General features: G+C 42.1%; 1 protein-coding gene and 1 long non-coding RNA gene across 2 annotated transcripts in view; one reads left to right on the top strand and one right to left on the bottom strand.

Annotated features, from left to right (window-relative positions):
• Positions 1-10,195, top strand: part of LOC115652423 (all-trans-retinol dehydrogenase [NAD(+)] ADH4) — a 29,704-nt gene extending 19,509 nt beyond the window's left edge. The window contains exons 4-9 of the mRNA XM_030564423.1: positions 1,553-1,640; positions 2,926-3,157; positions 3,828-4,088; positions 6,043-6,178; positions 8,784-8,922; positions 9,806-10,195. Coding sequence (XP_030420283.1) covers positions 1,553-1,640; positions 2,926-3,157; positions 3,828-4,088; positions 6,043-6,178; positions 8,784-8,922; positions 9,806-9,830 — 881 coding nt within the window. The 3' untranslated portion in view covers positions 9,831-10,195. The remainder of the gene's footprint in view (positions 1-1,552; positions 1,641-2,925; positions 3,158-3,827; positions 4,089-6,042; positions 6,179-8,783; positions 8,923-9,805) is intronic.
• A 1,601-nt stretch (positions 10,196-11,796) lies between these two features.
• On the bottom strand, positions 11,797-16,580 carry LOC115652420. The gene is made up of 3 exons (XR_004000642.1): positions 16,499-16,580; positions 14,269-14,341; positions 11,797-11,836 (listed from the first exon to the last, which is right to left on the bottom strand). It is a non-coding gene; the product is annotated as an uncharacterized LOC115652420 (long non-coding RNA).
• Positions 16,581-16,608: the final 28 nt, after the last annotated feature.

The raw sequence follows: 16,608 nt of genomic DNA, 5'->3' as shown, positions 1-16,608 counted from the left end.
CAAACACAACACAGTCCTAACTCAGCTTTTGGTCCCAGGCTTCAGGGCCCCAGCCTCTCTCCACTCTGCTCCCCCCCCCCCAGAGCAGCAGCTACAAGGCTGCGTCCCTGGCTCTAGGGTCTAGGGTAACCAAATAGCAAGTATGAAAAATCAGGACGGGGATGGGGGGTAATAAACACTTCTATAAGACAAAGCCCCACATATCAGGACTGTCCCTATAAAATCGGGACATCTGGTCACCTTACTAGGGACCCACCACAGGAGAAAGCTCCACTCCAGTACAGCTTCCTCCTTCGGGCTCAGCCTATCTCAATCCTTCCTTCTCCCTGCTGCCTATGCAGCCCTCTATAGGCCCAGCTGTAGCCCAGACCTCTTTAATTATCTGTACTGGGCTTACCCACTCTAGCCCAGGGCACTGCTCTCCATCTGTCCACAGAGACCAGCTACCCTATGACAATGAGCAAAGCAGGTGGCTCTTCCCTCTCTCATCTGATGAGAATGGTGTAATGCTATTAGGCTTTCCCATTCCCTCTATAACCTCTTGGGCATTTTTTTAGTGGTGTTTTTGGGGTGGGAGGTTGTTTTGTTTTTACACAACCGCACACTGATACAACCTTCTCTTTTCTGGCTTGCTGTATCACCACCCTCAGTTCATCCAAAATGTGGCTGCTAAAATTATCTTCTTTGTCCTCTGATCTAAACATCTCACCCTCCCTTTGACTTCCTCCACTGTTTCCCATGTGCCTAACAAACAGAATTTAAACTTCTTGTGCTCATCTTTAAGGCTCTACCCAACTCAGTTCTGGCTTTCATCTATCTCATCTCTTGTCTCCTTCTGTGCCCTGTCGCTGTCCCACTCCCAGCCCTGTGCCTTCCCCAATGCTGCCCAAAATACATGGAATGTCCTTTTCACTGCAGCACACCAAGCCACCACCTCCTCCTCACTCAAGTCCTTCCTAACTGCTCACAAGAAGTGTGCAGTGGAAATCAATTAATAACTAATAATAAAACTCACTCCCTTTCGTGGGTTGCCCAGTGCATCCTGTTTCCTCTGTATATACCCTCCAGGACAGGGACTGTTGTTTTGTGTTTTGTACAGCACCCAGCATGCTGTCAGCTGTCCTACCATCACAAGGTCAGTTGACAGTCCCAGCCTGGAAAAGATGTAGAGTTGTTCCTGTCTCTAGTATGTGAGAGGGAGTATAACAACACCTGTATTATCGTTCTGCTAGGCTGTCACATACTGAGTGGAAAATAGACATTCAATGTAACATGGAGTAAATAACATTGTTAGAAACAGTCAATCATGTGAACTAAAATATTGAATGTAATATTTAACATCGCAGGCAAACCAGAGGTTGAGTAACTAACAGAGAATTATCAGAGGGGTAGCTGTGTTAGTCTGGATCCACAAAAACAACAAAGAGCAGAGAATTAGACATATATAGGACCTACAGGAGTTCCAAGAATGGAGAACATGTAGGGCTGGGCCTATGAGACTTCAAAAAAAAATCTGGTAATAACTTTAAACAATAAATATTCATTTTTTTAGGTGACAAGGTTATCCCACTCTACATCCCTCAGTGTGGTCAATGCAAGTTCTGCTTGAGTCCAAAGACCAACCTTTGTGAAAAGATCAGGTAGGAATTGCAAATATTTTACCTTGCAGGGAGCAGTAGGGAGAGGCTTTTCCATTGGGCCACAGCTGCGGAGGTGCTGAGAGGCAATCATGGAGGCAGTTACAGTTCCATGATTCTCTGTGCAGCTTCATCCTAGGGACTGCTCTAACTTTCACAAGATGGGATAGGCCATCCACCACCTGCCAGTAGCTGGAGCACAGCATGCTTTAGCCATGCCTTATCCCTCATGCCCCTGACATGTCTCTTACACTGGGGTGAGAATGATGGTATAGGAGCCAGTTACATTTCTTTATGGGTCTCCCGCCATACCAGGGAAAGACGCTGCAGGGGAAATGTGGGGGTTTTCCTCTCCCTTTTTGTGCCAAGAGGAGTCAGGTCAGAGAACACTTCACTTTCTAGTCATCTTGCTTGCCAGACACTTAGACCATGTAATGAATAAAATATTGGTCTTTGCCAGCTTTTAAATCCAAGTAATAGCCACAGGAAATTTATTCTCAAGTATTTAGTTATAATACGTGACTGTTACGAGCCAGGTGACACACTAATCCAGCAGAACATCTGGAGACCCCAGTTAAAATCCTTGCTCAGGACAGATATGAAAATGAGTTTGATGGCTGGTCTCCTCCTGCCCCTGCCCCTGCCCCAAGCACGACCCTGCAGCTCCCATTGGTTAGGAACCATGGCCAATGGGAGCTGCAGGCGTGGCACTTGCGGACAGGGCAATGCACAGAGCCTCCTGGCCATACCTCTGTGTAGGAGCCAGAGGGGAGACATGCTGCTGCTTCCGGGAGCATCTTGAGGTAAGCACTGCCTGGAGCCTGCATCCCTGTTCCCCTCCCAGGCCCCAATCCCCTGCCGCAGCCCTCCAAAACCCTCAGTCCCAACTCAGAGCACCCTCCTGCACCCCCCATCCCAACTGCCTGCCCCCCCCCTAAGCCCCTTCCTGCACCCTGAGCTCCTAATTTCTGGCCCCACCCCAGAGCCCACTCCCCCAGCTGCAGCCCTCATCCCCTCTCACAACCCAGCCCCCAATTTCATGAGCATTCATGGGCCGTCATACAATTTCCATACCCAGATGTGACCCTCAGGCCAAAAAGTTTACCCACCCCTGGCCTAAACTCTACTGTTCACATTCCACAAAGACCAACTCATCATTTGGCAAAATTGACAATCTTTGTTCAAGTGCTGCCCATGACTGCAGTAGCAAAAGGACAGTGAGTAGGGGATGCTGACAGCAGGGGACAATGAAGTCTAAATTCCGTTTTTGTTGTTGTTGTCTCCCTAGCAAAATTAAAACACCTATTTCTGATCAAGACCTGATGCCTGATGGTACCAGCAGGTTCACCTGCAAAGGGAAGCAGATTTACCACTTCATGGGGACTAGCACCTTCTCTGAATACACTGTTGTAGCGGAAACCTCTCTTGTCAAAATTGATGCTGCTGCTCCCCTGGATAAAGTCTGTCTGATCGGCTGTGGATTTTCCACAGGTTATGGGGCTTCCCTCAATACTGCCAAGGTGAGCTAATTAAGGCTCAACTACTCACTGTAATAACATGAATACCCCTTGATTACCCTAATCAATTCCCTTTGATTAGGAACTTGTTCCACATGATTGTAATGAATTCAGTAGGTTTACTCACATGAAAAAGTGAGCAGTATTGTCTCTAAAGGTTAATTAAAAAATAAAAAGAATATGCTCTTCTGGAACATTAGTCTTAACCATTTTATATTATACATAAATATGCATGTATAATGTAAAAGAATTTAATAAAAAAGTTTTATGTAGTGTATTGTTACTGTATTTTTACACAGCGTTTTATATATTTTTAAAATCTTTAGTACAGTTCTAGTTTTAAAAACACAACTGTACTTCACAGTTTACGTATAACCTCAGTTTCAAGTTTCCACATTTTTGGGGTTAATAGTAATGAACACTAAGCCAACACACCAAGTTCCATTTGAGAGGTGTGGTCTGGGTGAGTCATGAATCAAAGGTCTTGATATCATCACACAAACAGTGGATCATTTCTTATCCTTTTAATTGTTTGAAAAATATATGGCCCTATCCAACCTGTGCATTTGCTGAGGTTTATTGACATGAGCCGGAGATCACAGACAAACATTTAGAAAGCTCCTTTTGTCTTCAGAGTTCTAAGGCCATTCCCTAACCTTTCTTCCTATTGCAGGTGGAACCTGGGTCTACCTGTGCTGTCTTTGGCTTGGGAGGAGTCGGCCTGTCAGCTGTCATGGGCTGTAAAGCTGCTGGAGCTTCTCGGATCTTTGCAATTGACATCAACAAAGATAAATTTTCGCTGGCAAAAGAGTTAGGAGCCACTGACTGCCTCAATCCTCAGGATTTCAAGAAGCCCATTCAGGAGGTTATAACTGAAATGAGCAACGGTGGGGTCGATTTTGCCATTGAATGCATCGGTAATGTTGCTGTCATGGTATGTGTCATGTTCTTCTGCACCAGATATGGACTGGTCACAGAGCTTGCTTATGCACACCAGATGTGTTCACCATAAGATCCTTTACTGCTCTGCCAGGTATGGCTAAGGTTAGCTTTAAATAAGGTATTTTACACACAATGCCACCTAATGACTGAACCGTATAATACAGTTTAGCATTCCATTACAGTGTGTATATTTTGGTCTAGGTCTGTGCTCTGTTACAGCGGTAATAGGTGTGATACGAACACTTAGATGGGATAAACAGTCGGATATATTGAGATTGCTGTTTTTATTAAAACAGACAGTAATCATTCATTACAATTAAATACCCTCTAAGTGTTATGTTCTAAAGATCCTCCCAATAACGGTCTCCCCCAATAGCTCTTCTTCCCAGTATGGTACACTCCTGACATGGAACTTACAAGAATGCTAACATTAAATTTCTATGGGTTGTACAGTGCCTTTACAGAGGTTACTAAAAGGTGCACTTCCTAGCTGCAACTTCCTGAGGTGTTGCTTCTGAGGCAAGCAAAATGTCCCAAGGAGCTCATGAGGCACCTGTTGTTGCTGCATGCTTTAATGGAGAAGGGGAAACCGACCCCTTTTCAGGGATGGATTCTTAGTATGCCTTTTGCTGTCAGAATTCCCCTCTTCTTTCAAACCTGAAGTACAAGGAACAAGATTGTTCCTGGCCCCTGCACAGAGACACAAGAAGGTCCTCGTGCCCTCTTCCTCACTCCCTGGTACCTAGACCTGTGCAGGTTTGTGATATAGCAACATGCCTTCATCTGGCCACTGCATCATATGGAAAGCCAAAGGCAACCTCACCTATTCCCACTAGCTGCCCATCCTGCTGTTTGGGAAAGAGAACCATACAAGCAAGCCATTACATAAAGCATTTCCATTCAGCATCTTCTCCAGTGCTCACTAGCTGCCCCAATCAACAAGGTCTCCAGATCAGGCAGCAAACCTGTAATCTCAAAATTCCATTTCCAGCCCTCAATAATGCAGACTGAATGTACGTTCTCCTCACCTTTATACGCTGTCCCCAATGGGGTGCATACAAAGATATCCTATACACACTTTTGGAAATATACAGGTTCATATGCTGCCATTTCCCAAGCCAGAAAGCTTCAAAAAGAAATGTATTAAATTACTCAATCTTTTTTCTTTTTAATTATTTAGTAATTACTAACTTCTTACATCCTACTTAACCCATGCAAACTGGTACCAAGTATACCACAGACCTGCAACACTTATCCTATCTCCCAGCAAAATTTTGGACTCATGAGTTAAGAAATCATGGGATAGCCTCTATAAACCAAATTACTGTGTCACACGAAGTATTATCATTTACAAGAATATTATTCCAGTGCCAAATTCTAGTTCTGTTCAACCCAATGAGAGTACTATCATGGCCTTTATTGGAATCAGGATTTGACTTTTAATCAAATGAAATAAGACTGAACTACTAAAACAAGCATAATTACTGTAAAATATCATAGTCTTTAAGACAGGTGATCATGGTATTGTTCAGGTAAGACTAAACACAATACTGACTTTTTGGAGGGCACAGAGTTCATGCAATCTTTCTGCATAATTATGTTAAGTCAATCTTATCTGTTTTGCAACTTTGTCTATTTGAATTGCAGTGGTGAGGAGTGGGATCTGTTCCATCTTTTCATTTTAAGCACCTTCAAACACATTTAATGCCATGATGAAATCTACCATATTTCCTGCTCTTTGTTTTCTGGGAATTAGCCAATTTCTGATCTGTGACAGTAATTTACCTCTTACCCCCTGGCTAGCATCTCAGTCCTCACTCAAACTCCCATTAAAGTCCATGGAAGTTTAGTAAACTATGAACTGAATAAGGGCCTAAAGTCTAACCCCACAAGCAGTAGTGAGTTCATCTTCTGCCCTTTAAATCTGAGTTTGCTTTGTCTTTCAGAAAGCTGCCCTGGAGTGCACCATGGTGGGCTGGGGAACTTGTACGATTGTTGGAGTGGCTCTGAGTGGACAATCAATCCCTGTTTCTCCAATGCAGCTGATAATGGGAAAGAAAATAAATGCCACTTTCTTTGGAGGTCAGTTTTCCCACATAGTTTAGCCCAGGGGAGGCAACCTATGGCACGCGTGTCGAAGGCAGCACACGAGCTGATTTTAGTGGCACTCACACTGCTCAGGTCCTGGCCACTGGTCCAGGGGGGTTCTGCATTTTAATTTAATTTTAAATGAAGCTTCTTAAACATTTAAAAAACCTTTATTTACTTTGCATACAACAATAGTTTAGTTATATATTATAGATATATAGAAAGAGAACTTCTAAAAATGTTAAAATGTATTACTGGCACACAAAACCTTTAAATTAGAGTGAATAAAGGAAGACTCGGCACACCACTTCTGAAAGGTTGCCAACCCATGGTTTAGCCAAAAGGAAGCGGGAGGGTAGAAGAACAGTTATATCCATCTCATCTGAGATCTAAGATATATTTCCCAAAACATGACAGCAGTTGTTTTGCCACCACATTTGGGGAAGTATAAACAAAAATAAAAAACTATCTACCATCCAGCTGAAGAAAAATAATCCAAAATTGCACAATCTTGCCCCCTTTTCAGACAGCATTCTTGGAAGCCAAGCTGGTTGCCATCTTGTATTTTTATAGGAAAAACAGAATGTTTCCATGCAAGAAAGTAACCATAGCAGTGAGACATTTCACCAGGGGAGAATGGGGAGAGGTATCTGGAGCTGCTGAATCCTTTGAAATTTAGCAATTCCAAAAATTGCAAGCCCAAAGTCTAGTATATTCACCCTACCTTTTTATATAGCTGTGAATCACTGTAATTGTGTTCATCAGAAAAGATTGGAATTACTGGTCTGCAGGGAGCATTTCACCCCTGAGCTTCAATCACTACATTAGCTCCCAACTGAACCCTGGATCAAATTCAAGTTCATGGCCCTACCATTTAAAGATTTCCATAGGCAGATCTATCTGACAAACTGCATCTTCCTCCACCACGAAGATTTTTCATGATACCTTTTTTTGTTTTGTGGAGCACAGTTATCTATCAGAGTCAAACTCACGAGGACGGGAGACCGAGCTCTCTCAGCAGCCAGCCCAGGACTGTGGAACTCAATTCCTGAAAGGGTCAGGCTGATCATGGATCACTGCTTTCAGCTTCCAAAGGCACAAGCCCATCTCTACACCCTACCTGCCTTCAGCAATAATAACAATAAACACAACAAGCCAAGTAACCAACACAATTTAACTTTCAGTGTCATAGGAGGGGAGAGAGAACCATGAGACAAAGAATCACAGGAGAAATTCACTATGGCAGAAGTCCAGCACAAGGGCTATTCACCACTCACAACCTCAAAGCAAATCTTAAGTGGGACTGAACTGGTGCACAGGCCTCATGCTGGCCCTCTGCACAGGGCTAAATGTCACCCACTTGATTACTTGGCTATGGTCTTGCCACAATGGTGATCATGGTATAAATACGTACATCAGGAGTCTAAATGGCCATTAAATAAGCTGTACCCCAAAATCAGTTAAGGATATAATTTATATTGTTGTACATACAAATATTATCAAACTTGTAGATCTTCAAAATCAAATTATTATTCTAAATTATGCAACTAGTTTTAAAAGTGGTGGCTCGCTTCCTAACAGATTAGAGAGACCAGGCTCTCCATTCTGTGAAATGAAGTATGTGAGTGACCCCTCCTCAGTTGATAACATTTTGCCTACAATTTTGTTTTTCTGTGCCAAATCCTCATTGACTTCAATGACCATTCCACATATGGAATGAAAGTAAGCTATGAGTCTAAATGCTTTTCTAATGACTGACAGCTCCATAAATTACAATCTTGTATACCTCATGGTTTAAGCAAGAGAGAGTCTTAAATAATTGTTCTGAACTTAAATTAATTTACATGTATATTCTCCTACCTGAAAACTGTTGTGCCACTTGGTAATTCTAGAAGTAACTGGAGAGAACAGGGGTAGTTTAAAAAACCTCCCAGGAAAAAAATGTTCAATTTGAGCACTGATTTAATGACCATGCTGCTGTTATGTTCCTCTCTTCATAGAAAATACAGGTGGCTTTTTTCACTCCCTAGGCTTTGCCAGGGAATACCAGCAGAACAAGGATGCCAGCTGCTCCCCATAGTGGAAAGTGCAATGAGAAGGATGGATTGAGATGACATAGGCTGCCTGTATCCTCAGTCCCCGCAGGGAATCTGGAGGCAGCCAGCATAGCCCAGAAATTGTGATGGTCCTGCTTAGGAGAGGACATAACAAGTGTGCCTAGGACATGTGCTGATCCAGAATATCTCTTGGGCAGCCTTTGGTGAGAGGGTTACCTTCCGTAGAGTCCCTGCCATAAATTAATGCTGACCTCTCCCAGTGGAACTCAAGGGGAGAATCACAGTGCAAATATCTCCTCCTGGAAGTCAATCTCCCCAAAGACACAGTTGCAGGAGGGTGCAGATTGCACTCCTCCTTGGGCCAGAGGAGGCAAATCAAGTCCACTTAAGAATGACTTTGATCTTTTCAATGAAGTGCTAACCACAAATGCACCTCCCTGACTAATTTCCTGTTCCTATTCCTGAACCAAAATTATCTTTTTTATGACCAAGTTATGTAAATACAGCCTGTTTGATTTGGGGTGTTATTTGCTTTGTTGCAGGTTGGAAGAGTGTAGATTCTATACCAAAGCTGGTGTCTGATTATATGGCAAAGAAATTCAGTTTGGATGCCTTGGTGACGTACACTCTGCCATTCGACAAAATCAACGATGCTTTTGATTTTATGTATGAGGGGAAGAGGTAGGTAGTTATCAAGAAATTAAATCAGCCTTATCTTTGCTGAAATATCACCTTTAAAACAAACATCATTTAAAAACCCAGCAAAACCTCATTCCTGCTGCTCACTTAGCGAAGCACAACTGATAGGGTGATCAGACACTGTTTTCAATGGGCTCCCACAAACAGTTTCCTAGTCAGCCCAATGTATCAGGCAGGGGTTCATGTGCTTCCACAGAGGAGGGTAGAGGGACTGGGAAATCTACATTTAAATAAAATACTTCCTTATAAACTAAACTAAAAAAAGAGGTATCAGCACTGAGCAAACCAATCTTTTTTTTTAAGTTATGCTTTTGCTGGGAATATTTATACTTTATTCCTGAGATATATACTGAGTATATTAATAGCATAGCACTGCATTCAAACTTTTGAAGGGTGCATGTGAGGGGACCTTTTAGAGGGGCCATGGCCACTGCCATCTGGGCCAATCTGGCCTATAGTAAAAGCCAAAATTTGTCTTGCCAAGTCTTTTAGTGACATTCCACCACAGGATTATGTTACTTGTGGCATCGACAGGTTTAGCAAAGAGCAAGTGACTCCATCCAAGGCAGGGAAACTAGCCCAAATTTTCCTTTACTGTGGGGACAATTTTAAAAGGGACCCCAAACACCCCCTGCATCCCACACTGCAACAACCTCTGAATCCTAGCACTTCACCCTCCCAGCACAAGAATAGTTCTGCTAAGTTGGTCAATAACTGACAGGTGGGAATGGCTGAGTGTTTAAAAGAGAAGCAGTCACATAAGGTAAAAAGCGAGCATTGGCCATATGCAGATGCTATGCACAAATGTTAAATAAAAAGTTATAAATGAACAACATTGATATATTTTTCTGTTTTCTGTTTGCAGCAACAGAACCGTCTTGGTTTTCTAAGGATTCAACTTAAATTTTTGAAGACTTTCATATGAATTTAAGCGTTATCCTCAGGCTGCCTCACTGCTTAATGACTCAATTATCTTTTCTTTACATATTCAGGAAAGTACTTATGTTTAGTATGCGATAATATGGAATAGGTAGAAACTAAAGGTCACAATAGACAGTAGCTGTAAACACACAGACATAAGTGTTGTGCAAGTGTATGATACCAATAAATAATATTTATACATGGATGTGTAGACAGTGGGTAACTTTAGTGCAACATGCTTTTTTTGCTAACACTGCTATATGTTGTTTTTTATTTGTATACAGTATCTAATCTCATGAAATAATTAACTATATAAAATGTGTTTTCTAGTTTTTATGACAAGAGTTTTCATTCCATTCCATTTCTGTTGGCATCATCTTGCAAAAGACTACAAACAGCCTCAAAGTGACTAAGGATTAGAGCCACAAAAGGCCTGAGCGTTGTAAAGCCTAACTTGCTCCCCAGTGGTATCCTCAGCCCTGAGTTAGGCACATAGATTCTCTATACCAGGGGTAGGCAACCTATGGCACGCGTGCCGAAGGCGGCACGCGAGTTGATTTTCAGCGGCACTCACACTGCCCGAGTCCTGGCCACCAGTCCAGGGGCTCTGCGTTTTAATTTAATTGTAAATGAACCTTCTTAAACATTTTGAAAACCTTATTTACTTTACATACAACAGTAGTTTAGTTATATATATTATAGGAAGACACTTTCTAAAAACGTTAAAATGTATTACTGGCACGCGAAACCTTAAATTAGAGTAAATAAATGAAGACGCGGCTCAGCACTTCTGAAAGGTTGCAGACCCCTGCTCTATACAATGCATTGGAAGAGTTAGGTACCTAAGAAAGTGATTCACAGAAGCCAGCATGATAAGTAGGGAACTGCTTAGGGTAGCCAGTAAGAAATGCTGAGGAGAAGGGTGTGGCCGAAGCCCTGCTCCTTCAGGGAAGTTAGGCACCTAACTCCACTACTAGGGCTTCACATTCATGAACCTTCTGGAATTCGATGTCTAAGCCAGCCTGCCCTTTCTCCCAAAGGGAAAAAAAACAGAATGAGAAACAGACACACCCACGCTATCATAACCAATAACCCAGCAGTTACGGCACTTACCTGAGATGTGGGAGGCCTGCTTTCAAATCCCTTTTTCTGCCTGGCTTGGAGCAGGGACTTGAGCATGGGTCTCCCCTATCAAGAATGCCAAAACCACTGAGCTATTAGGCATTCTAGGGTAGAGCATTCAATCTGTCCTGTTGAAGTGGTGGAGGGGAGAGGAGTCAGAGAAGCCGATACCTGAGACCAGGAAGAGAGAGAGCCAGCAGCTGCTGGGAACAAGGAATCAGGCTGCTGCTGGAAACAGGAGAGTGGTGCGTATAGTCACCATCTCCAAAATTACTGCATGTGTGCAGGAGCTCTTTTTATCATCACGAGAACTCCTGCAGCAGGGGGGCACAAGCACGTGTCTCATGATAAATTCATGAGACTCAGCAATACTGTGTCTATATGGGAAAGCTATGCCAGTATAAGCTAAGGTGTGTATTTAAACCAACATTTTAATATCAATATAAACCTGCCTAGACACTTTTATTCCAATGTAAGAGGGCTATTTTTGGTTTAGCTTGTATCACTTGGGCAGCTGTGCAAACAAAACCAAAAAAGCCACTCTTATCCTGGAATAAGTGTGTCTACACAGAGGATTATACTGGTATTACAATATTGGTTTAACTATACCAGTTTAATTATATTGGTATAAATAAGGCCTGGTCTACACTGGGGGGTGGGTGTCGATGTAAGATACACAACTTCAGCTACAGGAATAGCGTAGCTCAAGTTGATGTATCTTATTTTGACTTACCTCCTGTCCTCACAGCGTGGGATCGACGGCTGCGGCTCCCCCGTTGACTCTGCTTCCGCCGCTCACCCTGGTGGAGTTCCGGAGTTGACAGGAGTGCGTTCGGGGATCGATATATCGCATCTAGATGAGACGCAATATATCAATCCCCGATATATTGATCACTACCTGCCAATCCGGTGGGTAGTCTGGACATAATAAAACTTCCCTGTTTAGGCAAGCCCCCAGTGAAAGTTACAGAGGAAACATCCAAGGCCTCATTTTTCTGACAAATGTTTAAATAACATCAATGGCACTGATCCTGCAAACTGCAGGTAAATCCTTAACTCTCCACCAATGCAGGGCCACTGGAACTACTGGCATTAGAGATACAGCATCCCTCCCAGCTCTAAGTAATAATAGGAACTGAATGCAGAGCTTCCATCATACACAGTGTTTACAGTTTTGTTAGCTTTCAGTATTCCCAATATAAAACTTGCTCCAGCCCCCACGTACCTGTACCAGTTCTGTCGAATTATTCAGTTGAATTATTCAGGGCAATTGATTTATTCAATTCACATTTAAGCATGTGCATAAGTTCTTATGGGACCAGGGCCTAAAATATTAACTAACGCATTAACAACTCACCTCTGTGTTATAAATAAATAAATTCTAATCTCCATACCATTGAGTATTACTGTCGAGTTTTGCAAATTTGACTGAATCTAACCAATTTTGTTTTATTTAGCTCCATGTCATAAAAGTAACAACTATCTAAAACTAGGTAAAAATAAATATTACTATTACAAACACCAGTTTTTGTTACTGGACTTCATCACTAAGTTTTACAATTATTTTTTTTTTTAAACTTTTCAGTTTTAAGAATTGTATAAGTGCTCCTGTGAGGAAACATTATGCAATTAAGTTAACATTTCACACAAGTTATTACAGTGACATCTAGTGCTCATTTTATTTTCTCTTTGGTACAATTTGTTGTTGTTTAAGATGCAGGACTAATTTGATTTTTTCATATTACAAACACACGGCAATTTGTTTCCAGTAGACTTATCCAATTACTAGCATCTCCTGAGTCTGGTGTGTAAAAAAATATGAAACTCCCTAATCCTCTCCTCCTGAGCCAATAGGAGTTTTGCTAACCTTTCATCAACTACATGTTGCTCTTACAGTATATCATATTGACCACTGATTGGTCAGGGCTTTGGGTAAAACACAGGTTGTCAATATATAACGGTAGCGTTCCCCTGATCATATTCCGTTTCTAAAATTTCTTTGGCTTCTGGGTTGAACAAAAATCATATTTAAAGGACTAGCAAAGACCTTTAATACATATATATAAATTAATCTCCATTGGGAAGAAAAGTATGGCTTCAATTAAAGCGGGGTATGGTTTTGTTGCCTATAACCTTATAGTGTGGTCTTTGAATTTCTCCCTGGATGGTTAGTGTTTCACTCAGGTAATGTACCCAAAATTGACCTGAGAAAGACTGACCTTTTCTGAGTTTCTTTAAAGAAAAAAAAATCTAATGCAAAAACTTTTATAGCAATAGTAAGTATAATTTATGGGGTGGCAAAGAATAGAAAATGGACCCATATAAACATTAGAAAAAAAATGTGTTTGGTTGTGCAGTTAAGGTTGCATCAGGACATATGCCAACTATTCAAAACCTTAAAAGCATGAACGTAAGAAGTTATGGGGAAATGCTCTAGCTTTCCTTGTCACTATCACACATCATCCACAAAGCACTGATTTCCATCTCTAACAAATACCAATAAGCAATATGCACGCCAGCTTCATGCTACTCTAATGCAAAACTTTAAAAGCAACCTTGTACTTTCTTATATCAAGAGATCAGCACATCTGACTGTCACACAGGCCATTCATTTGGAAATTTATTCTGCTTTAACATTATTGAAATCACAACTAAGGTTTTCCCTTTGAAACCAAAAATTTCAGTACCTATTTAAATAACACTGTCCATGTTTTTAAGAAAAAAAATTTAAATCCATTACAAATCTTGAAAAAAAACTAAATGTGGGTCAATTTAGTACACTTCCTTAAAATATTTCAAAATTATTTTCATTTTGAAGATAGGTTTTCATTTTTCAACCTGCTCTACTCAATAGAAATAAATAAGTAATATTTATACCTCTTAATTTTTCAAAGTGTTATACAAACATTGTCCTCCCAACTCGCCTGTGAAGTAAGTTAATGTAAGCGAGTTGAAATGATAATTCAGGCATCCCTGGCTCCTAGCCCAGTTCATTGCAGGACATCACATGGCTTCTCCCATTCAAATACAGGCATCAGTTATATAAGTAGTCCCTTACATGAGGATGGCTGCATTCACACATAGGCTCACTGAAGCCTGTGAGGCTTCACAAGAGTCCACTTGCATGGAACAACTTGCTGGATCAGAATCACAGTTGGTAAAAAGTACAAAGTCTCTAACTATTCATCTCCCCTCCCATTCTCCCCCTCCCCAAAAAATCATTTTCTAAGGAAGAAGTAACTGTTGGTAATACCATATAGGAATAATAGAAAGTCTGGTATTCACCTTTTGGTGTAGCGTGAAGCCTAATCCCGTACCTTGATGGGAGCTGAGGATTTTCTGATGCTCCTTGTCTTCCCTACAACAATCAAATTGTAAGTGTTTTTCAATTCCAGCTCTAACCAGGCAGAGCTTACTCATCAGTACAGAACCAGACCTTAAGAAAGCTGAGTCTGGAGGCTCAATAAGAAATAAGCAACGGAGAGTCCTGTGGCACCTCCAAGACTAACAGACGTATTGGAGCATCGGCTTTCATGGGTGAAGATCCAATTCGTCAGATGCATGTCCAATAAGAAATGTGAAGTAGGGCCATCCCACTCTAAAGAGAGTGGCATATGGCCAGGCATATTATGGCTGTAAAATCCCCCCTTCCCACCCACCCCAAAAAACCCTAAAGAAATGTTTAGCCTGATCCTGGAAATTTTTGTTCAAGATGGACAGAAAGAGCTGTTCTGATAGGTATGTTGGGATAAATAACATAGTCTGGGGGATCCTGCCTTCCCAGGAAACCCGTAAGATCTGTCCAGGATCTATAACCAATTTGATACTTTCAGTTACTTTAGGACAGTGGTGTTCACAGAGGTCTTGGAAGGACAGCTTGATATAAATACCCATATACCTAGTACTGCATTTTGCTAGTCAAAGAAAGAAATCAGAATAGTGAAAGTAGAGTGTCATAGAGTGTATGAAGGGGAGAGACAAAAGTGGAGAATCCTCTCCTTATCTAATGTTAACTACATAGCCCAGTAAGTCTCTATATGAGGTAATAATTTGCTGTATATACATTCTATATATTTAAAAAATAAAAGAACACCTCAGTTATACCCCAAGGCCTTGCAGGCATATAAACTCCCATTCTCGTGGAGGTCATGGGAATAAAAACAATCTTGAAGAGAGATTTAAATAAGGGAGGGTAGGGTTCTCTCCGACTAGTTTCGGATAGGCATTACATGAATGAAATAATACCTGAGTGGGGAGCAGTTGTGATGCCACAAAAAAGGGACTATGGCTTTATGCAGGGGAATAATGAAAATCTATGTAATGCAAAAACATGCTTGTATCACAATATGAGACAACCTCAAAATAGTGTGAAAATGTCACGAATACTCAGCCATGTGACCACACAAATGACACATGGAAACACCATGATGATATGTAGAACCCCTGGTTGCCCCTTACTGCAACAACTCTGAAGAACAAAATAATGTTGCAACATAATGATATAAAATTCACAATGGGTGGCAACCCTGATGGAACTCCCAGGTAACAGCAACTTATTTTCATGCAAATAACCTTGGCAATAAACAAGAAAGAGAAATACATAAAGCATAAAAACGTCTTTCAATGTAACTTCTTTTTAAAAAAGCTAGCATGAGACACTAGTGAATCTTGACATGGGGGTATCAAGAACAAGATGGGTGGGCATAAATACAAGATGGGCATAAAGACAAGACTGGCAGATGTTTCTGTCCACTCCCACTGCTGGAACAGTGCTCTGCGTTATTATTATTAGCTACGCATTTCAAGATAGTTACCCTACTAGCCAGGCTCCCACAACACAGGTCAGGGCTGCCCAGAGGATTCAGGGAGCCTGGGGCAAAGCAATTTTGGGGGCCCCTTCCATAAAAAAAAAGTTGCAATACTATAGAACACTATATTCTCCAGGTGACCCCTGTGGGCCTGGGGCAAATTGCCCCACTTGCAGACCCCCCCCCCCGCCACCGGGCAGCCCTGACACAGGTCAGGATAGGTGCATGGAGCACCCTGTAGGGGCGGGGCCAGCTGGTAGAACTGTATCTGACGCTGCACCAATATTTTTACTAATGCAGCAGATAATTTTATTTCCAAGTTTTCCAACGTTCCGCAGACCTTTTCCCCCTACGGAAAAGGCTGGAAGATCTTCCTCAAGAACAGTCATCATGTCTTATGAACATCCGGCTCTAGCTTGTCCCCAGAGCGCCACGAGAACACTGTAGGCGCGTTTCCCCGTTGGTTGCTTGTAGATGTAGGTGTGAGTTTTAATATAGCTGATGCATAACTGCACAATAACAAGAGCCCCACTGCCCAGGGACAAACGGGGGCGGGGAGAGGAACACTAGTGAGGGGTCACGTTTTCCTTCCTCCCCCCGGAAACTTGTTGGCGTCCGGACGGTCCTGCTGACGTTTCAAACACAGCGAGGTTTTGTAGGGCCCATGCACTTGCCTTGCAGGCTCCCCTGTCCCTGACGCTTCTTACCGGGCTCCACCTCTCTGGGGTGACCGCTGCAAGCAAACGGGCAGCCCAGCGCCTCGCCGGCGGAGCGATGCTTCAATCATCGCCCTAAGGGGAAGTGGCAGCCAGTGGCC

The sequence above is a fragment of the Gopherus evgoodei genome, chromosome 5 (genome assembly GCF_007399415.2).
Source record: "Gopherus evgoodei ecotype Sinaloan lineage chromosome 5, rGopEvg1_v1.p, whole genome shotgun sequence".
NCBI lineage: Eukaryota > Metazoa > Chordata > Testudines > Testudinidae > Gopherus > Gopherus evgoodei.
The sequence above is the reverse complement of the archived record's forward strand: the minus strand, read 5'-3'. Positions and strand labels throughout refer to the sequence as shown.